Source organism: Petaurus breviceps, unplaced genomic scaffold, assembly GCF_028583685.1.
Source record: "Petaurus breviceps papuanus isolate PSGF00001 unplaced genomic scaffold, PetGlider_PUasm1.0 90919, whole genome shotgun sequence".
Lineage (NCBI taxonomy): Eukaryota > Metazoa > Chordata > Mammalia > Diprotodontia > Petauridae > Petaurus > Petaurus breviceps.
The window spans coordinates 20,314,635-20,338,710 of NW_027187378.1; the positions used below are offsets into that span (position 1 = coordinate 20,314,635).

The 24,076-nt window shown below is 36.0% G+C and overlaps 1 protein-coding gene across 1 annotated transcript in view; it reads left to right on the forward strand.

The window, feature by feature from the left end:
- PYGB (glycogen phosphorylase B) overlaps positions 1-24,076 on the forward strand; it is a 95,798-nt gene that overhangs the window by 25,004 nt on the left and 46,718 nt on the right. Inside the window, exons 2-4 of the mRNA XM_069075540.1 lie at positions 684-785; positions 7,409-7,487; positions 14,606-14,709. Coding sequence (XP_068931641.1) covers positions 684-785; positions 7,409-7,487; positions 14,606-14,709 — 285 coding nt within the window. The remainder of the gene's footprint in view (positions 1-683; positions 786-7,408; positions 7,488-14,605; positions 14,710-24,076) is intronic.

Here is a 24,076-nt window from a genome sequence, read left to right on the forward strand (position 1 = left end):
CTCCCGCATTAGGTTGTGACCTTCTTGTAGGCAGAGACTGCCTTTTGCTTCTTTCTGTATCCCTAGTGCTTTGTATAACGTTCACATAATGGTTGTTTAATAAATATTGATTGATTGATTGACTGATTGATTTGGACCACTGAAACAGCCTCCAGATTAAACTTCTGGCTTCTAGTCCATTTCCTTCCCAAAACATTCTTTACACTGCTCACAAATGCTACATTTTCTATGTAGCTTTCTCTTTTGAATGTTATTCCTGCTTTCCTCTTAAACCCTTCCGCCAAACACACCTTCTTTTTCTTTTGAATTGTCACATTATTTTGTACCTCTGTGAATATTCACATATAATTCTACTTTTTTTTGGGGGGTGTGCATACACATATATGTATGTATGTATACACACATACATATACATATACATCCTCCCTCCTTCCCCCTTCCAAAATAAAAACAACCAACAAAATCACCTCACATTGTGTATGACTGAATTAAGCTCACAAGGGCAAATATTAAGTCATCTTTATATCTCTTTTAGTTCCCTAAACATAGTAAGAGGAACTCAAATAGTTGCAGAAATTCAATTGAATTTTCACCTGGGAATCATATTATTGAATTAAGTAATTGACTCAGTGCTTCTAGGCATAAGGATTTAAATGAACACAACTTTCTTTCTGTTTCTCCAGCGCATTTATTATCTTTCCTTGGAATTCTACATGGGCCGGACTCTACAGAATACAATGGTGAATCTGGGACTCCAGAATGCTTGTGATGAAGCTATTTATCAGGTATGTTATTTTTGAAACAGAGTGGTCCTAAGTAGCATATGTCTAGGTACTTCTGGAAATGTGAAAATACCCAAACCAAATATTGTACTGATCATAAAAAAGAAGAGGAATGAAGGCAGAGGGAGGCATAGATATTGGATTCTTTTTCCTATAGAAGATAACTGGATTCTTTTTTCTATGGGTGGCCAAGATAATGTGTTGGATTGGCCTAGAAAACTCTTAAATTGAGAAAGACTTAAGTTTATAGACTTCTAAAAGGGTTCTGATATTTAAACTCAGACTTAGGCAGTTAACTGGATCCCTAGACAGAGTTTTGAAGTAGGGAAAGTTTCTGTGATCCACTCTGCTTTTTTATAAAATATTTATGTATTTTTATACACTGACATTTCCTACTGTATAATAAAGAATAAAAAAATCCTCAAAATTAACCAACATATCAAAAAAATCTGTTATATGCAATGTTTCATACCCCCATCCTCTACCAAAAAAGGGTATGAGGGCAATGTCCCTGTTCATATCCTCTTTTCTACCTGTCTTTTATCTCTTGCTCCATAGATATAAAGGATGGCAGCAATGACAATATATTCTAATGTAAGACACAATGAACACGAATGATGTAGATGTGCTTATCCTGATTTCTGACTGTCTTTAGTCTCAGACCCTACACAGATATTTGCTGTAGCCCCAAAATGTTTCTTCCCTCTTCCCAGCCTTTATGAAACCTATTCCTTTTCTTTTTAATAATTTATTTATTTATTTTTAGTGTTCAGCATTCACTTTCATAAGATTTTGAGTTTTGAATTTTCTCCCTCTCCTCCTCCCCCTTCCCCAAGATGGTGTGCAATCTGATAAAGATTCATTCATATTAAACATATTTTCACATTAGTCGTGATGTAAAGAAGAATTAGAACTAATGAGAGGAACCACAAGAAGGAAGAAACAAAACAACAATAGAAAAGGAGAGCAAAAACTGTACTTCCATCTGCTTTTAGACTCCAGAGTTCTTTCTGTGGATGTGGATAACATTTTCCATTGTGAGTCTTTTGGAGTTGTCATAGATCCTTGCATTGCTGAGAAGAGCTAATTCTGTCAAAGTTAGTCATTGTACAGTGTGGTTGTTACTGTGTACAGTGTTCTCTTGCTTCTGCTCATTTCACTTGGAATCAGTTCATATAAGTCTTTCCAGGTTTTTCTGAAATCCTCCTGCTCATCATTTCTTATAGCACAATAGTATTCCATTATATTCATAAACTACAACTTGTTCAGTCATTCCCCAACTGATGGAAATCCCCTCAATTTCCCATTCTTTTCCACCACAAAAAGAACTGCTATAAATATTTTTGTACATGTGGGTCCTCTTCCCATTTTTATGATATGAAATCTATTCTTGAAGGACTCAGATGTGTGAATTAGGAATAGCTCTATTAAAGTAGGGAATATTTAATTTTAAAATCATGTATTGTAAGCCCCAGTTGAGTTATTTTCTTTAGCATCTTAATTGATTCCTACTTGGTAAAGTCTCCAGAGGAGATTGGGGGGGGGAATCTTTCTGTTCCCCCTCTTTTTATAATACTAATAAATCCATAAAGTGCTTAATAGAGCTTTTTCTTCACTGTGGTTCATTGAAGTTGTTAGTATATTATCCAATTTTACAGATAAGAAAACAAATTAAGTGATTTATCCATGATTATAAAACTTTTGGAACCCAGGACTTCACTGATGTCATCCATTGCTTTATCTGCCATAATTCTTCCCCAGTGTGAAAAACCTGCAGATTTCCCCCCAATTCTCCACAGCTGTATTACATTCCCCTTTCCACCTTACCCCTTCCTGGCCTCCTGTTTACAATGGAGTTCAATTCAGCTCCCAAGTCAGGCTTTTCAGAGAACCATAGAACATGTTGGGGAAGGGGTATGAGGAGGAGTTCAGAGTCTTGGGTGGATATTTTTTGTTCTCTAATTCAGAACTGGTAGGGAATGATTGACCCAGCAAATTATCTTTTCTTGTGTATTAGATATTATGCAGTTAGAGTATTTTAGATGTAGAGCCCTAAGGGACTATAGAAATCATCTGATTCCTGCCTCCACCTTTATAGATGAAGAAACAAAGGTCCACAGAGTCTAAATGACTTGCCCAAGGCTGAGAACAGTTGTCAGCCAGAGAGTGAACCTAGCTCCCCTGACCCTAAATTGGGGGTACTTTCCACTGGATTGAGCTTGCCTTTCTATTTCATGGAGACAGGGGTTAGCAAATTACTGTGCAGGGAAGTATTTTCTTTCTTTGGCTTGCTGATTGATGGGAAATGTCCAAATCAAAACTCATTTATCATTCCCCAAAACTCTTCTCCCCTGCCCCCCAGTACACCTTTCCTATTACTATAGAGAACAACCCTATCCTCCTGTTCTTAAGGCTTAAAACTTAGGAGTCATCCTGGATTCCTTGATATCTCTCACACACCTCCCCCTCCCAAATCCAAGCTGTGGCTAAGGCCCATTGATTTCACCTTTGCCACATCTCTCAAATCCACCCGTTTTCTCTTCTGGCACTGCCACTGCTCTGGTTCAGGCCCCCATCACATCATTACTGGAATATTGCAAATAGCCTATTGGTGAATCTGCCTGCCTCAAGTCTTTCTCCACTCCAATCCATCCACCAAAGTGATTTTCCTAAAATGCAAGTCTATTCATATCACTGTAATTCATTAAATTCCAGTGGCTGCTTCCTATTGCTTCTGGGAATAAATACAGAATGATCTGTTTGTCTTTCCAAGCCCTTCTTAACCTCATCCCCTCCTACCTTCCCAGTCTTCTTATACCTTATTCCCTAACACATACATCTTAATATAGTGACCCTGGCTTCTTGGATATTCCACAAACAAAACACTCCATCTCTTGACTCTGAGCATTTTCTCTGACTCTCTTCTGTGTATGGAATTCTCTTCTTCCTACACTGAACTACTGCCCTCCCTGGCTTCCTGTAAGTCCCAACTAAAATCTTAGATTCTGCTGGATGCCTTCCCCAATCCCTCTTATTCCAGTGCTTTCCCTCTGTTAATTATTTCCTATTTATCCTGCTTGCTTTGTGTATGCTTGTTTGCATGTTATCTCCTCTTTGAGAGTAGAGACTGTCTTTTGTCTTTTTTTCATGTTCCCAGCGCTTAGCGCTACACCTGACATATAGTAAATGTTTATTGAATTAAATCAAATTGGTGTTGGTAGAAAGAGACCTGTGTCCCAGCTTTGCCACTTAACAAGGTTTGTAACCTTCAGCATGTTGCTTCACTTCTCTGTATCTTGTTCCTTTATTAGGAAAAATGGGTGTAATCATTCTTGCATTGCCTTCCGTGTTGTTGCAAGAATCAAATGAGATAATGTATGTGACTACTTTATAAAAAAAACATGACCATATATAAAATTTTTTATTATCTATGTCATTGAACATAAGCAGACAGATCTGCTTTGAGATCTGCTTAGGTCCTATGATTAAATCTTGCTTTAATAAATTTTTGTTTACAGTACACATTTTCATTGTTCTCTTTTTAAGATTTAGCTCAGACTATTTTATATTCTGGACCTATACTAATTTACTTAACCTGGAATGTTGATTATTTCATGCTGTCTCATAAATGCTGTTTCCAGACACATTATGTGAAGAATGTCAAGCAGATTAACACTACCTTTATTTTCACTTTGGAAAATACTGCCAATAATTCACAGAATTTTTTTCAGTTTAAAGCATCTCTTGAGTTTCCTGGATGATACTGGATTTTTACCATATTTTGCATTAAAACATTGCCATTACTGCCATAACATTGCAAATCTGTAAACAGAACAAAATTATTTTTATCTACTATGTAGTTGTTAGGAAAACAAGTAATTTAATGTCCAATTTTTCTGTCTTCCCAAAGATATTTTCCACTCCCAAAAGTGTTACTTTACTTTGTCTTGTATTTATTAAACATAGCATTAGCATTTCTGTTTTAGAAGTTTTATCAGATTTCTTCATTTTAGATTTGCTATCACACATAGTGGGTACAAATTCCCAAAGTTTAATTAAGTACTCTATAAAAAATATCTTAAAGGTCATCATGGTCTTTAATTTCTGTGATAGGCATATTTAATTCAAGAAATTCTTAAAAAATAAATTTTGTTTCAGACTTTTGTTTTTATGACAATCACCTCCAAATATACTGCCCCTTTTTCTTCACCAATCGAACTCTTCCTTGTTACAAAGAAAAACAAGTATTTAGGCAAAATTGCCAGTGTATGCAGCACTCTTCTCTTAGTCTCCTGCTTTTCCTGTTATTTGTACTCTAAAAAAAGTATTATTAATTTCTCAGTCCATCAGAATTCTTTCCTTTTAGTGATCTTTTCCAAGCTCTACAAAAATTTAAAAGCACATGTTATGTGCTAAATACTTTGTTAGGGGCTGCAAATACAAATACATACAACCCCTGCCTTCATGGAGTGTTTGAGGTCAGTTAGGAGGGATGTTATTCGCTTTCTGAGCCACTTAACTCATTTTTACTTCCTATTTCTTGGTCTTTGACTTTGGTAGAATCATTTTAAGTTTTAAGATTGAAAGACCTGATAATTAGGTCATAGGACTCAGTATGTAACATTTCAAGAAGTTAAAGGTACTTAAGGTTATATTCAACTCAACAAACATTTGTAAAGAGTGCTTTATTGCCAGAAACTATGCGTGGTGCTGGACGTGCAAATACAAGAATAAAAAATTTTGCATTGAGTTGAGGGATTAAAAAATATATGTAGATAATTGAGGAGAAAGAGAACACTAAAACCTAAAAGCATCATGGAAAATTTTCAGTTGGTATTTGGGCTGAGCCAAATTCTAACAGGTGGAGTTTGTGAAGAAGAAAATTATCCCCAGTGTAGGGGCAGTGTGTTCATTTGTTGTTGTTTGACCTTCCTTCTCAAAGAGGACCCTGACATCAGGAAGGTGATGCCACGACTTGCAGTTGAATTGGATTTAAGTGACGGAGGGCTACGCGAAGTCACCAACCTCACTTTCTCCTCCCAGAGCCATTTGAGTCCAGTGGCAATATGTAGATCAATATGACTAGGGATGACCCCCAGCCTGCACAGTTGCCTGAGATTGAATGCCAGATTTGGGGAGCAATATGTGAACCATTTTGGCAAGAATGTAGAGTTTGAGAAGGAGAATAATGTGAAATAGTTCTGGAAAGATATTTTCGCTTCTGGGCAAAAGGATAGATTATAGACTGGAGGGACTATGAATACCAGTGAGGAGCTTATAGAAAGAATGGAAGCATTAATACCAAATAGAGGACTATCGCTATAGCCCTCATGAGAGATGAGGAGGGCCCAGTGAGCAAGAGAAGATGCTAGAGATACGCCAAGGCTGACTTGACAATCGATTCAGTATAAAGTCCCTGTAAAGGGAGAAAATGTTCTATTATTAGTTTAGTGAAATGGAAAGTATCATAAGTTTAATAATTTTACATTTAACAAAGTATGTTAAATCACTTTACTTATACTATCTCATTTTCATCCTCGCAAACATCCCTTAAGATAGGTGCTATTATCATTTTCATTTTACATATGAGAAGCAGACTCTTGGAGGTTATATCTTGTTTTTGGTCACAAAACTCCTAAATCTCTGAGGTGGGATTGAATCGGGTCTTTCTGCCTATCCATGGCTATATCTACCATGCTATGCTACATTTATTGAGAATAAAATTGAGAGTGAGGTACTGGGAAATCTTTGGAGGTGACTTTTGTTTTTGAGGTTTGTCAACATGTTGTGGATTTTTAAAAATACTCTGTGCATTCATTTGTGACTTGTGCTTTTGCAAGACAGTTTTTACTGGTTTGATTTCCTCTCCCTCCCCCCTTTCAGGATCTTTTTTTTTTTTTTAATAATTTTTGTTTTTACATCACTGCTCTTTCCAGCCAAACCGGCCTACTTGTTATTCCTTGTACAGAACAGTTCATCTCCTGTCTCCTGCCTTTACACAATCGCCTTTGCCTGGAATGTGCTAGAGGGAAGCTGAATTTGAGTAATTGTAATAATCAATCTTAGTCCCAAAGAACAGACTGTATGAAAACAAAAGGCTGTTGGACTGAAAAAAAAAATACTAAGTCTCTAAACCATGGCCAACCATAACCTTCAGCATAACCTTGCAATTTGGGACTTTGTTGCTTTACCTTTAGGATGGGCAAGATGTAATACCTAATCATATGAGATAGTAAAGGTAAAAGTATGGAGCTTATTGACTTTTTTTTAAAAAAATATATAATATTTATGCACTATGAACTAGCACTGTTCATTTGAAGACAAGAAACTAGGCAATCTGACAAACTAGCTTCATTTTAAAATAATGTTTTGTCTATTATAAATGGCTTAACTACTTTTAAAAATTTATTAATGTATGTATGATTTGAATATGTGTTTGGAAATGGTGTTTGGAAATGTCTATGGAAACTTTACAGTGACTGTTTTTGGAATTAAGATGGCTTACAAAAAAAGTCAAAAACTAAGAAAGGAGATACTGACCTTTCTGGTCTAAATTAACTGGGATTAGTTATTTTCTTTTCCTTTTTTTGCTTATATATTAAATTTAACTTTCTCTTTATTTTCAGTTGGGCTTAGACTTGGAAGAACTTGAGGAAATAGAAGAAGATGCAGGTCTTGGTAATGGAGGATTGGGGAGACTGGCAGGTAATTATAAGTTTTTGTGGAGTTTTTTGTCCATGTTATATATGAACCCCTTAATTCTGCTGGTTATAACATATAGTAGTATTTATTGATTGATTTAATTACTTCAAGGGTCCATGATTTTATAGTGGTTACTTCTTACACCAACATAGACTGCAACTTTTTAACACCTTACTAGACAGTGCCTGTGAGGTATTGTTGCTGAAAAACTTAATTGCCAGCCTTGTGGTCATAGTTCTATCCAAATTTAGGTTGGTTCTCAGACTAGAGACAAAAATCTTTTGTCAAGCCCTCACATGAAGCCTGTCTAGCTTGGTAGGGCTTACCAGCACTTGCACTCTATTGGCTTAGCATTCAAGAACCCAGTATCACCCCATGCTATAATGAAGTATCAGAATAGTACTCTAGTGGAGGGTCATAGTGCTTCTAAGTCTAAAATCATAATTAATCCATGTATACTTAACTAGTTTTACATAGAGAAGATCTTTATTTTCTGGTTACTATGTACTTTGATGATTGAAAATATTGTAAATTAGAGATTGAGCACAAACCCAAATCCACTCATTAAAAAAATATATACGTTAAGGGTGTCGCTAGTTTCATCTTAATATATAAAAGCTAATCCTTCAATCAAATCATGGCAAGTGGTAGTTCTTCTCAAAATCCTAATCTCTATTAAGTGTCAGACTGTGCCCATGTAGTAATAGTTGGCAAAACTTAGGAGGCTTAGAGTTTTGATCTTTGACCCTTCCTCTTAAGACTCAGGAGTAACTTAGTGGAAACCTGTATTTGTCCAAGTACTTTTTGAGTATACAAACCTCTTGACAAAAGCTGCAGGGACTGGACTTCTGGGCATGCATAACACATGATCACCCTTAGCATCAGAAATAGGGACTTTGTATATTTATTAAACCACATTAAGCTCTGCCTATTGTTCGTCTCAGCCTCCTTCCCATTTGTTGCTCCATTAATAGTCCTGGATATCCTACCTTATTTGCTTTTTGTTCTCATTTTATTGTCATTAACATGTTAACTTAGCCTGGAAATTCAGAGAGGCTTTTAGGAGAGAAGAGATGATCAGGGTCCTCTGTTAAGTTGTCTTGCTGTTTAGATGTAACTGCTTTCTAAATAGGTAATTTGTATAAAATCAATAGCCATATTGATGAAATGAAAAACAGCCCACACATAAAACTTAAATTTTAGGAGCCAAATTTATGGAAGGATATTTGGAGACACAAACAAATAGAATATACATGGTAAGGCCAAGCTTGGTTGTAAGCTTGTTTTCTCCACGTTTCCCTGTTTGAGAAGTGTTTTTATCTGGAATGTGGGATTGCCAAACCCTGCATCAGCTGGTGACCCAGCCCCTGTGAAGCAAAATGTACGGGCCTAATTCCAAAGATGACAGTAACTAAATAGTTTCCTAGCTTTCATTTTATATGCAGAAAAAGTCCTGTCTCTGACAGGCTGATACTGTTTCATCAGTTTCCTTTGCTTGTGAAGGATTCTTGCGCAGTGATTGATGAGAAGACAAGGTTTTATATGTTTGACTTTTTTACAATTACAGTTGGCTGAATGGGCAAAAGAGGATGAAAAGGGAGTAGCATCTAACGTACTCATTGACTAATCACACCAATTTATTATTCACCAGTATAGAGGTGAGGGCCTGCTTTTATAGTCTTGGGCTGGGATCTTTTTATCTATACATTTATGGTCAGGAGTAAGATGAAAAAAAAAGTAAAAAAAACCCAAAGATTCTGTTAAGTTGGTTCATGGCATAAATTTCTTAATGTAACTGTCTTGAACTAGTGTCCAGACTTTAAAGTGTACATATAATTGCTATAAACAGGTTCATGTTTATTCAGTGCCTTTGTCAGTATTTCATATATAGGATTTTCTTACACCTATGAAATAGATCAGTAAGCAAGTATAAGGACCTGTGTCAGAATACCCCTTGCTCCTGTCTTTGAGCAAAGGTTAGTTCTGCACAGATATTGTTTATCCATGGCTTCATTTCTGGATCTTGTTACCTTTATATCTTATTTGTAATTATAATTTTTCTTCATTATCATCTTTTTTCTTCTTTTCTAGTCTAACCTAATTCCAAGATAAAAAGTCATTCATTCTTAGAATGTCATCTTATCTCCCTACCAATAAAAGATTGGGAAGAGCATGAAATAACAGCCTTCACAGTTCCATTTAGCCTCTTGGTTCATTATCGTTAGACTTTGTATCCTTAGACTTGTTCTTGACTCCCATACCATTCAGGTCTATTCACTTCAGCTCTTACCTAGTTTAACTATTGGTTACCATAACATAGAGTGACATAGTAACTTGTACTAGTTCTGTCCAACACCTCTGGGTTCAAATACAAGCACTTAGCACAATGCCTGGAACATAGTTAGGTGCTTAATAAATGTTTATTGAATGAATAAATTGTGTCAGGGTACCATAGCTTCCCTTCTAAGGATACCACTTCCTTTGAGATAGCAGGCTCAAGAGCTTTTTCTCATCTTTTAAAATTTAAAATGGCTTTTTATGGGAATAGTTTGAGAAAAATAGAAGCAGAGATTGTAGCTATAATGTGATGTGATTTCAGTTTTGTACTTTAGGGTTCTTTTTTTGTATTTAAAAAATTTTTTTAAATTTTTGTTTATTTGTAGTTTACAACATTCATTTCCACAAGATTTTGAGTTAAAAATTTTCTCCCTGTCTTTCCCCTACCCACTACCCCAGTACAGCGATCTCACTGAATACGCCCTCCCCCAATCTGCTCTCTCCTATATTCTCCCTCATTCCCCCTCCAGCTTTCCAGTAGGGCAAGATGGATCTTCATACCCCAGTCAGTGCCTGTATATCTTATTTGTACTTTAGGGTTCTTAAGATTATCTGAAGATGCAATAAGGTCTACACATTTCCTTTTGTAGTGACATGAGGAAGGACATAACTGTCTACATATGAGGAAAGACATATTGTGCTCTTGTGCCACCTTTTGAAAGGGTTCCCTCAGCTATTTACTTCTAAAGAAAGTCTAAAAACTGCCTTTCAAATTGATCTATACTTCAATACATTAATAGATCTCTGATCTTATTAGTATGTTTCTTCTTTTAGTATACATGGCAGCCTTCCCTCATGTTTTCATTCTGTGTATCTTTTTCTTTATTCTTTGACTTGTCCAACCCTGAGATTCAGTTATTTTCCTACATATCTTCCATAGAGAATACACCCAACAGACTGGAAGCCTTCCTTTGGTTCTTTTAAAATCTCTTGGATTTGAGCACGGCCCTTGGATTTGCCCTCTGTTATCTTTTGCACACTATATATAAAGAGCCACCAATTTTTCTGATAATACCTGAGGTTGGTGACTTAATCACTGATCACTTGCAAAATCTTGATTGATAGCAGCTCCACAGTCTGCTCATTTCTACTATGTATAACCTTTCATTTTCCTTTGGCTCATTTGCAATTATATTTCTTTAGAGATTGTGGTATTCTATGATTTGCGGGCATGCAACATCACTGGGAGTCTATTTAAATTAAAATGATGGACTTTTAGATGGCAGAATAAAAAGCAAGGACTCGTTTGAATTCTCTCCCAAACCCTTATAAATACCTGTAAAAAAATTATTCTGAACAAATTCTAGAGCAGCAGAACCCACAAAATGACAGAGCGAAACAAATTTCCAGCCCAAGACAACTTGGAAGGTCGACGGGAAAGGTCTGTTGCACCAGTGTGAGAGAGGAGCGCAGTCCAGAACAAAATGTACCAGCACAGACTGGGCCCCAAACAAACCTGGAGCAGGTCTCAGGGGACTGAATCACTGGTACCTGTGGTGGTTTCCAGACTTCTCAACCCACAAACACCAAAGACAATTGAAAAGGTCAGTAGGAAAGGTCTGTCAGACCTGGGTGAGAGAGGAGCATGGTCCAACCCAGCACCAGTGTGGTGGTAGCTGCGACAGCAGCTGCTCGCAGAGCCCTTGGCCCAAAGACAGTGGAGGGATTGCAAGGATCTCTTTGCTGACACTGAGGCAAGATTCTCTTGCTTTGCCTGTGCTTAGATCTTGGTTGCAGTACTGGGTGGTGGTCCTGGGACAAGGAAGAGTGCTGGCATGGTGGAGCTTGTGACAGTGCTGGAGAGGGAATCCTCCTCACAGTTCCAGAGCAGAGAAGAATGTTTGTGGTCACTCAGAGATGAGAGCACAGGCCAGGAGAAGAGTAAACACCTCTCCTTTGACCATACCTCCTTGAAAGAACTTGAAAATTTATAGGTCCCTAGAAGTATCTCCAAAAACATCTGCACAAAACCCCTAAAGCTTGGGACAATACACCCTTCACACTGGAAGCAGAGTCCTACCTTAACAAAGAGTAAAAAACTCAAGTAATTGACTGGGAAAATGACCAAACGGTGGGGAAAACTCAGACTGTAGAATCTTACTTTGGTGGCAAAGAAGATCAAAACATACAACCAGAAGAAAACAACAAAGTCAAAGCTGCTACATCCAAAAACCTCCAAGAAAAATATAAATTCGTCTCAGGTCACAAAAAAGCTCAAAAAGGATTTTCAAAATCAAATAAGAGAAGTAGAGGAAAAATTGGGAAGAGAAATGAAAGTGATGCAAAAAAAATCATGAAAATCATGAAAAATGAGTCAACAGCTTGCTAAAGGAGACTTCCCAAAATAATGAAAATTACACCTTAAAAAATAGACTAACACAGGGCAGCTAGGTGGTGCAGTGAATAGAGCACTGGCCCTGGAGTCAGGAGGACCTGAGTTCAAATCTGGCCTCAGACACTTGACACACTTACTAGCTGTGTGACCTTGGGCAAGTCACAACCCCAATTGCCCTCCAAAATTAAAAAAAAGGCAAAAAAAAATAGACTAACCCAAATGGCAAAAGAGGTCCAAAAAGCCATTGAGGAAAAGAATACCTTAAAAAGCAGAACTTGCCAAATGGAAAAGGAGGTCCAAAAGCTCACTGAAGAAAATAATTCCTTAAAAATGAGAATGGATGGGACAGCTAGGTGACACAGTGAGTAAAGTGCTGGCCCCAGAGTCAGGAGGACCCGAGTTTGGTTCCGGCCTCAGACACTTAACACCCACCCAAAAAAAAACTTGCCGTATAACCTTGGGTAAGTTACTTAACCCCAATTGCCCTCCAAAAGGCAAAAAAAAAAGAGAGAGAGAGAATGGAGCTAATGGAAGCTAATTACTCTATGGGAAATCAAGAAATTATAAAACAAAACCAAAAGAATGAAAAAATGGAAGACAGTGTGAAATATCTCATTGGAAAAACAGCTGACCTGAAAAATAGATCTAGGAGAGAGAATTTAAAAATTACTGGACTACCTGAAAACCATGATCAAAAAAAGAACCTAGACATCATCTTTTAAGAAATTATCAAGGAAAACTACCCTGATATTCTAGAACCAGATGGTAAAATAGAAATTGAAAGAATGTACCTGAAATTCCAGAATTCCCAGGTCAAGGAAAAAATATTGGAAGCAGCCAGAAAGAAACAATTTAAGTATTGTGGAAACACAATTAGGATAACACAAGATTTGGCGGCTTCTACATGAAGGATTGTAGGGCTTGGAATATGATATTCTGGAGGTCAAAGGATTAAAATGATGGGCCTTTGTGACACTGATTAATATGATATCATTGTATGTAATCCGTTTAATCTCCTTTTCCTAATCACTTCTGGGTCCATGTTTATTGTCTGTGGGCAGTACCTGTCTAAAATACCATGTATTCACTAACAAACTTGGTCAAGTTGCCTAAGTTGACAAATTGCTTACAAAATCAGCAATTTGGGGGAATGGGATAGGGCTAATGCAACATTCACAGCACCCATGGTGACTATGAATATGCTGGCACAGTTCCAAATTGCAAAATATTACAGACTTTCCACATAGAAGACAGAAGCAAAACATTTATTTAGACACCAGAAAACAAATCCCAACACCAGGAAACAGAATCCATCACACCAACAAAGAAATTAATATACTACAGCAAGCATTGAGCCACACCATCCTTTAGCCTTCCCTTAAATAAAGACTTAGAAGCCTAGCTGTCTCCTTGGCTGCTTCCTCTCCTCCCTCCAGCTGTAACTGCCCTGACTCCCAGCTTCCTGTAGGCTCTGCTCTGCCCTTCAGCAAATTCCTCCCACCAGAGGCTCCATGTGATTACATTTGGCCTCTTAGGGGCTAGGGAAGATCTTCAAATTTAGGCCAATAAAGGGCCGAGAAGATCTTCAAATTACCATTACCATTATAAATGGTTGTTCAGCTAGTTGAGAATTCGCCCAACTGTGCTATATAGTTCAATTTTTTTCTATCTCAGTCACAAGCATGTCATGAAAGACTGTCATATGCCTTCTTGAAATCAAAGTTTCTTAATTTTTTAGGTAGAAAATTCAGAGATCATAGCATTTAGAATTTGAAGAAGATGACTAAGTACAGTATGAAGTCTAAATGATACTGATGGTATTCATCTATTCGACAAAAAAGACTTTCCCTCCCTAAATCTATAGCAAGAAGTTGATTTGGATTTTGCTTTGCACTGCCAAAAAAGGCTAAGAGTCATTTAGACTCTGGAGCTATTTATTTTTTTAAATCCCCAAATTGTTCATCTTTTTCTTCCATGGCAACAGATCATAGGCTTTGGAACTTAAATTAAATTTAATTGATTTATTTTCATATGAAGAAACTGAGGCTTTGGAAAGGTTAAATGAAATAGAAGTAAGATTTGAAGCAAGTTCCCTAAATTATAAATCCTGTTGTCTTAAGTTTAAAGTACCAAGGTAGAGGAGATTCCAAGTTTGGGAGGAGTTGGGAGGAGTCAGGAGGTAGAGTGGTGATGGGAAGACTAAGGCCTAAAGAAGGTAAAATTTAACTTATTCTCATCCCTAGGTGCTATCACCAGTACCTATTTATTTAGTCTTTATAACTCCTGTACAATCTCCCTGGAGTTATAAATATCCCTTACTTGAATAATACCCTCTTAAATAAATAGTTTACTTTTATGTGGCTGAACTTTGACATGGAGCCCGATGTAATAATTTAGTTTCTGTAGATATTGATGAATTGATGATAATTTTCTTGTTTTACATTTTTAGCTTGTTTCCTGGATTCAATGGCTACATTGGGACTGGCAGCCTATGGTTATGGAATCCGTTATGAATTTGGCATTTTTAATCAGAAGATTATCAATGGCTGGCAGGTATGTTGGTAGTTGGGAAATTTTTGGTTTATCTGATTCCTTTATTAATGTAGCTTTTCTGTGTGAGCAAGAAATCAGTATATCCCAATCTGGCTTATCATGTGCTTCAGCATTTTCCTGGAGTGACTACAGGTCAATTGAACTAGAAATTGGAAACTGAAATAACATAGAATTGATACCACATACCACAATTACATTTTTTTTATTAGTAGCAACGTGCAATTTTTACTATTAGAAACTGGTTGGGGTGGCTAGGTGGCTCAGTGAATAGAGCACCGGCCCTGGAGTCAGGAGGACCTGAGTTCAAATCAGGCCTCAGACACTTAACACAAAAAGTAGCTGTGTGACCTTGGGCAAGTCACTTAACCCCAATTGCCCTACCTCTCCCCCTCCAAAAGAATAAAGAAACTGGTAATGACCACTGTCTTAAACTTTTTTCATTGTTCATTCCCAGTTGTAATTATAATCTGTGTTGAAGATCAGACAATTTGATTAGGGATCATTAATGGATCATGTTATTGATGCCGGACTAGAAGTGGTGGGTGTTGAAGGAGAATAGTATTTACCAGAGAAGCATACCAGTCAGGTGAGTAAGGGTGGAAAAGAGTCCAAGGAAATTGTAGCAACTTTGCTAGGATATAAACTTAGATATCTTTCATAACTAAGTGTGAAATTACTGGACCACAGGGTGATACATCCTTTTCATATTAATAGGATTCTAATTATCTACCATTGATTTTGAGTAATTTTCCATTATCTTCCTGGGATTTTGTTGTTACCAGTTCTGTACATGTTGAAGTGCACTGTTATTATGAAGTTAAAGGTACAAACTTTGGTAATGAACAATTTTCTTTGTGTAAAGCAAAACTGGTATATCCAAAGACAAAAATTATGATTTTGATTTTACATCCTATTGTAACTCATTGAGATGAACTAAAGTTACCTTGTAAAGAAGTTAGAGTCCCCAAATGAATCACTGTTAATTCATGATGAGGCATTTGACCTGTTTTTGGCCAGCACAGCAGGTTGTTAGACCCTTGATAAAAAGTTTCAAGGAATATTTTATCTTATTTTTTAAATAGTATTTTATTTTTAATATTTATTTAATATTTATTTTAATAGTATTTTATTTTTTCCAATTACATGTAAAAATAGTTTTCAATATTCACTTTTATAAGATTTTGAGTTCCAAATTTTTTTCTCCCTCCTTCCTCCCCAAGATGGCATGCAATCTAATATAGGCTATAGGGCATCACTTTTACCTCACCTGAGCCTAGAAAGGCCTCTTTTAAAGTACTCAGCAAATAGAAATCTGAACTAAAATTATGTTTGGATTTTTTGCTCCTGTGGATCATAATTCAAATTATGGCAATAGTAAGAAATTCTTATTCAGGTTTACTGCCTAATTTTTTAAACACTTAAGAAATAACAGATTTTGATCTGTTGCTTACAACAGTACTCTTCCTGACCATTTTCTCTTCACTGTTATTTCCAAGATTATAAATATAAATATGTCCTCTGGCCAAGTTCCATATACTGTCCTTCTCCAAAGAATAAATCTTTGTGTTATATTCAAGTCTTTCTAATCTTGAATTCAGTTAATACCTTAACTGTATAGTAGAAACATGTTTCTCTAATTATTTCTTTTTTTTGTCCTTGTTCTGTAAATAATTTCTTCAATATGGTTTTTCCCTCCACTGACAAATTACAACCCTTCTATAACCTAATCACACCATTAGATTGTGAGCTTCTTGAGAACATGGATTGTCTTTTATCTTTCTTTGTATCTCCTGTGCTTAGCACAGTGCTTGGTACATAGTAGGTGAATAATAAATTCTAGTTGACTGACTCCAGCCTCATAGATTGTCTTTGAGAATAGGTATAACCAAAGTCTGCATCACCCAGGGTGGACTCTTGCTGAACTCAGGTCCTCGATAGCAACAGAATAATTAAGAGTTATATTCCATCACTAGACTTGTACTCAAAACCTTTATAGCTTCTTAGCGCTTATAAGTATAACATTAAAAACTTAGAGTTAACTTCATGTCCAGAGGAGGCATTGAGTAGGATTTTGATTTCCAACTTATTATAACCACACAAATTAATATAATTTTGACACAGCATAAAGATTCACACAGAATGAAAAGCTGGAGCAAAACTTATATTTTAAACAAATTCAGAAAAGGAAGAGTAGCAATCATCTCAGATAAGGCAACAGCAAAAATAAGAATGTTAAGACAGCAGGAAAATGACATTTTAGGGAACCTCAGATAGTGAAAAATGTTGGTACTTAATATACATACACCAAATGACATAGCATCTCAATACTTAAAGACAAGTTAATCAAATTATAAGGAGAAATAAATAGCAAGACTTAGTTGGGGCCATCAGTTTGCCTCTTTCAAAATTAAGATAAATCCAACAAAAAGATAAATAAGAAGTTAAGGACCTAAATAAAAATTAAGGAGAATTAGACATGATAGATTTCTGGTGATAACTGAATGGAAAGAATAGAATATATGTATTTCTCAACTATATATGACACTTTTGCAAAAAAAGATTGTTTGCCAAAACATAAGAACTTCATAAAAATACAGAAAAGTAGAAGTATTATGCATATGCTTTACTTACAATGATATGAGAAAATAATGGTCATTAATGGGCATTCGAAGATTCAAACCTAAATGTAGACTAAATATTCCTAAAGAATTAGTGGGTCAAAGAACAAGTCATGACAACAGTGGGTAATTTCATTAGTGATAAATGTCAGTAATCTTTCAACATAACAAAATTTCTGGGATACAACCAAAGCAGTCCTTAGGGGATGGGATTTAAGAACAGATCAGTGAATTGAGCATTCAACTAATAAAACCCCTAGGAAATGAACAATTAAAAAAATATATAAAAATGTAAATTCTAAAAATAAAAAAGAAATACAATTGAAATAAAGCTAGGAGTGTTAAAGAAATAATAGATAAATCATTTGCTACTCAGATGTTTTAAAAATCACCAATGTTGAAAAGGAAAAACCACAAAAATGAGGAAATAAAGGAAATCTAAAACTTTTATGCACAATTAAATGCTGGCAAAACTGATAAATGAAGTGACTGGATTATTTTTCAAAAAATATCAAATGCCTAGATTAACAGAACAAGAAATATGGAATTTTGATAATCCAGTCCTAGAAATATAAATTGAAGGAACTACCTAAATTACTCCCTAAAGGAACTCCCAAATTAAAAAAAAAAAACTAAAACAAAAACCTAGGACTAGATATATATACTAAAGAATTCTCTCAAATATTGAAAGAGTAGTTGTTTCACAAATAACACATGAGAGGCACTAGATGTTTTGGACTCCAGCCTCTAACAAGTTCACTCTTGATCTGGGTAGACAGGAAGGACAGGAAGACAGCTTTGGAGGGGTTAATAATATTACTTACTTTATTCCAGTCTAGTCTTCTCAAAGGGGTTTCTGATAATGGGAGCACCAACTCCTACAGCATTCCCTAATTACCTTTCTCGGAAGGGCAGGTGAGAATATAGTAGGAACTACAACTTCTATGGGATCCCCTAAGCCTCAGTAGGGGCTGGTTGAGGCAAACACAGATTCCTCTCTCCCCACCCAAACCTTGATGGGGCTGATCAAGGCACACACAGCTTTATACTATCATATTCCGCTATGAGTTCCCCACTTAGTGACTAGAGCCCACTAGGGCAATAGACAAAGAAGGCATATTGCCACCAAAAGCCTAACAGGTTAACTTTAGCAATATCATCATTAGGCACAAGTGTAGTAAAAATCACGTTATATCAACCATTATCTCACTGCGCAGGAATGGCAGAGATGTTTATAGCCAGGGTCCTGGGAAATATTATCTAGGATCCTTGAAACTATCCCCTAAAAAGAATAACAGAACCCTCCTTATTTACACTAGCTAATTACAATATTACATAAAGTATTTGCAAAGAAAGGGAAAGAACAGTATTTACCAACTCTTTCTGTGAGAAATATGGTCCTGATAGCTAAATGAGGCATCAATAAAGCAAAGAAAACGATAGGACAAAGAATATCATTGTAAAAATGCTAAATAATATGTTAGCAAAGGGGCTATAGCAACATATTTTTTAAATTATGTATTATAAGTAGGTTGCATTTACACTTTGCATTCAGTGGGTTTAATCTTAGGAAATATATATATATATATATATATATATATATATATATGTGACAATAACAAAATAACAAAGACATGATTTATATTAGTTGATGCAGAAATAGACTTTTTTTATGTTAAAGCATTGTTATTCATGTTAAAACATTAAAAGCATTGAAATAAATTAACCATTGCTTAATTTTGTAGATCTGTGATAAGTATTATATATCAAAACTGAAGAACTAGCATTATTGTAGTGGAGAGAAGCTAAAGGCCTTTTCTGTAAAATCAAAGATACTGTAAGGATGGCCATTGTCCCTAGTATTATTTTATAGATTTCTAGAAATGCTGTCTCTAACGATAAGACAAGAAAAAGAAATTGAGAAACTAATCATAAGACAAAGAAGGAAAAACCACTTTTTGTAGTTGATGTGATAATTTCACTTAGAGAACATTAAAGACTTACTTAAAATTAAGACTTGTGAAGTGCTAGGTTACCCAGTAAACTCATATAAATTATTAGCCTTTTGGTATATTACTAAGAAAATCCCTTAGAAAGAGAAAAAAAAACCAAAAGGGACATTCCTTTCAAAATATCTATGGGATGTATAAAATATCTGGGAATCTACTTTCCAAGGAACAGGAATTACATGAATACCACTTCGAGATACTTTACTGAAATAAATAATTGGAGAGATATTAATTGATCATGGTTGGACTTTGTCAATATAATAAAAATAACAGTACTTTTAAAATTTACCAATTCCATGCCATACCAATCAGACTACTAGAGGCTTACTGTATAGAACTAGAGAGAATTGTAACAAAATTAATTTAGAGATTGACAAGATTAAGAACCTCAAGTTCTTAATATATGGGAGAAAATATGGGAGAAAAAAAAGGGAGTTTAGTAGTACCCATTGTCACACTCAACTACAAAGTAGTAATCATCAAAACTATCTGGTACTGCTTAACTAGCATAGAAGTTGACCATTTGGACAGGTTAATTACATGTGACCCTGAAGTAATTGAATATAATGTAATGTTTGAAAACCTTAAAGGACCCTAACTTATTGCTCACTGTTTGACCAGAACTGTGGAGAAAATTGGAAAGCAGTCTCAGAAACAAAAATCCCATAGCATATACCACCATAAACTCTAAATGGATACATGTCTTATATAAGATCATATTATAAACATAATAGAGAAGCATAACTATGAATAGGGGAAGAATTCTTGACCCAGCAGAGGATGAGAGAAAAAAGACATGTTCATCATACAGATCATAACTTTAGCTATATCGTCATTCAGTGCAAGCATCATAAAGTGAAAAGCTTTTGCACAAAGGAAATCAATAGTTAGAATTTGTTAGTGGCTAATTTAGAAAGCAATTTAGAAGTCACTAAACTGAACATACCTTTCTTTTTACCCAGTAATACCATTGCGAGATTTATACCCCAAAGAGATCAGAGAAAGAGGAAAAGGACTCATGTGTACACAGATATTATCAGCACTTTTTTTTTGTAGCAAAGAACTGTAAACAAAATGGATACTCCCAGTTGGGGAATAGATGAACAAATTATGGCATATGGGTGTTAGGAGATATTATTTTGCTGTAAGAAATGATAAAAGGGACTAATTCAGAGAAACCTTGGAGAGTTTGTATGAATTGATGCAGAACAATTTATATAATGATTAAAATATTAACAAGAGAGACAGCTCTGAAAGATTTAGACTATGATTGATGTAATCAGTAATTCCGTGGAACTAATGGTAAATCATGTTTCTCAATTCTTGGTTGCTGGTCAATAGACTAGCAGAAAGAAACATAAATTTTGAGATGTGGTGAATGTAGGACCCTATTTTCCTTGACTAAGCTCATTTGTAACATGAGAGCATTTTTTTTTTCGGTTGGTGGGCTGGAGTGAAGGGAGGTAGTATAGTGAAACCACAAAAGCAAAATACATAGAAGAGAGCTGAAGGAATTTCAGGAGAAATTCCTGCACAGATGACAAATCAGGTAGTGTTAGAGCAACTGTGTTAAAGCAACACAAGCTGTATGTAAAAGAATCCTTTCTGCTCTTCTTTATGTAATTAAATGTTCATATGTGTTTGCTTACATAGTAAATTTATTACATATATACATACATATAATAAAGGTCATATAGTAATTTTAAAAAAATTTAAAAGATCATTGATGACTTTGAAGAGAACAGTTTCTTAATGATGTTGGAAGCCAGAGGGGTTGAAAGAGAGTAATAAGTTTAGCTGGTCTTTTCTAAGCATTTGGCTGTGAAAGGGAAGAGAGATATTAAATGATGTATTGAGGGAATATTAGGCTGAATCAAGGTTTTCTTTTTTTTTAAGAGGTGTGTTTATAGGCAGCATTTAATATGAGTCAATAGAAAGGGAGATAAATGACTATTTGAGGAGGAGGGGATGATTATAGGCACAATCTGCTGGAGGCCAAAGGAGGGAACAGAATGAAGGGTACATAGAGTGGGGTTGGCCTTGCCAAGGAGCAAGGCCGCCTTTGTATCAGAGACTTGGAGTAGAAGCAGAGAGAATATGAGAGGAAGCCAAGAAGTTTTGAAATGTAGGGTAAGGGAGAGAGAGTTCCTTGGGAATGACCTCAGTCTGAATTGGGGTCCTCTGTTGAGAAGGTGGGGGAGGATGGTGATATGCATGGCTTTAGAGGAAAACAGAAAGTTTGGAACAACTTCTGTGGGGTGATTGGAGAATCAGTTGGGAGGAGTAAAATGATTACCTTGCTTCTGGGTAGGCCAAATTAAGATTAAATGATTTTGTTCTATTGAGTCTTCATTTGCTTTGCATTGATTCATACAAATATTCTTGTGTTTTTCTGAATCTAAGAGAAGGATTTAACCACATCTAGTTAAGGAAAGGTGATATAGTGGATAGAGTGCTGGACCTGGAATCAGGAAGATTCATCTTCATGAGTTCAAATCTAGCCTCAAACTCTTACTAGCTGTGTGACCCTGGGCAAGTCACTTAACCCTGTTTGCATTAGTTCCTTATCTGTAAAATGAGCTGGAGAAGGAAATGGCAAACCACTCCAGTACCTTTGCTAAGAAAACTCCAAAATAGAGTCACAAAGACTCAGACACTGAGTCATGACTGAAATGACCGAACAACATAATTTTTTTTAAAATTTGAACTTAAACACTCCCTAAAAAGAGCATCAGAACAGAGTAGGATTAATATAAAACTGTGAGTCCTCATTTTTACCCCTTAAAAAGTACATAATTTTACATGTTTCTTTAACTCTTCTGATTGTGCTTCCTTGCGTTTTCTTCGGCGGCCCTGTTTTTAACATCTCTGTTGCTAACCTTCCCTCTCCTCAACCCCTCCTCCCATTAAAAAACTGAAAAGGAAGGAGGGGGGAATCTTTATACCAAGTAACCATATTCAAGCAAAATGAATCCATACAGTGGCTGTATCCAAATGTATATGTCTCCCTGCACCTGGACTCCCTCAGCTCTCTGTTAGGTGGTAAGCTAACATGCTTCCCATGTATCCTCTGGATACAGGTTTGGTCACTCAGAAGTTGTTTTTCTTTACAATGTTGTTGTCCTTGTATAAATTTGTCTTTTAGGTCTACTCATTTCACTCAAATGAAGCATTTAATGTTATCAAGGATTTTCTGAAATCATCTCTTTAGTTATTTCTTATGACAATAATTTACTATTACATTCATACATCAAAATTTGTTCAGCCATTCCCCAGCTGATGAGCCCCACTCTCAGGTTCTGGTTCTTTTCTAAAAGACGCCCCCCCCCCCTTCCCTCTCTACCACCTTCCTTTCAGAATCAGGAAGGTGTTTGTTGGTTTTGGGTTTTTTTTGCTATCCCCCCTACCACCACCACCACCACCACCATGCCCCTTATCCTCCCTCTTGATTCTCTACTCCCCTCTTCCCATTACCAGCTTTCTTTCCCATTGAGTTTGAGTATTTTCACCTCAAACTCTAGGTATGTGTGTATGTACATGTGTGTTTAACCCTCCTTTGTCTGTTTCAGATAAGAGTTGGTTTATTTGGTGCCCTCCCCCACTCCTCCCATGTTTGTATCTTCTTTTGATGCACCGCATTTATGAGCATTAGCAAGTTCCTCCCCTTTCTTCTTTTTCCCCTATTGTTTTCCTATCCTCCCTCTACCCTCTTAAAACCCTCAGAACAAAACCTTTCTGCACCTTTGTTTTTCTTATTTAAAATCCCTCAGTACCCTTTTGAAGATATTAAGTTTCTGAAGGGACACTTGTTGCTTCTCCGTTATTTGAGAATGTTAACATTACATTATAAAGCCCTTCTAATTGCTAAAATAAATGTACATTTCTAGATTTCTCTTGACTGTTGTGGCCCTCTTATCAGCCATCACAGACAGTTCACCTTGGACATGCAGCATGTCGGACTACATTTTTCTTAATTCAAATCACCTAATATATAGCATGAACAAAGCTCAAAAGGGAGAGATGGCAGAGAGAAAGAGAGCCACTGAGTAGAGGGGACACATGAAGAATGGAGGCAGGGAAACTAGTACTCATGAGAGTACAAAACTTCCTTATAAAAAGAAAACTGTAGTTTCACATTAAGCAATAAACATTTATCAAGCACCTACCATGTGCCAGACACTGTACTAAGTGCTGGGGATACAAAAAGGAGGCAAAAGACAGTTCCTGCCCGCAGGGATCTTGCAATATAATGGGGGAGACAACATGCAAACAAAGATATACAAATCAAGCTATGTACAGGATAAATAGGAAATAATTAACAGAAAAGGCAACTTTTTGCCACAGTGATCTAGTGAACACATCTCAAAGAGTACAGAAACACCATCCTTTCCTTATTTTTCTGAATATCATTGCCACATATCAATTTCTGCCCAGGAGCATGTCATTGGGCCTTATGTGTTATGCTTAAAGAAATAAGAATGGATCTTTGTCTAAAAATATAGTTGATTTTAAATTCCTCAGTTCACTTTCACCAAAAATAGACATTTTTTTTCTTGCAAGCAGTATAATTTTACCTTTTAAAAACATTACTACCTACTATCACTTAATATATAATGCCATTTTAAATTCTACCTTGCCACTTTCATTTCTTGGTAGGTTTTGAGAAATTTACTTTTATCTTGGGATTGGTACTATTGGAGGGAGTACCTGCATTGAAGAGCTCATGGATTCATTCAAGTA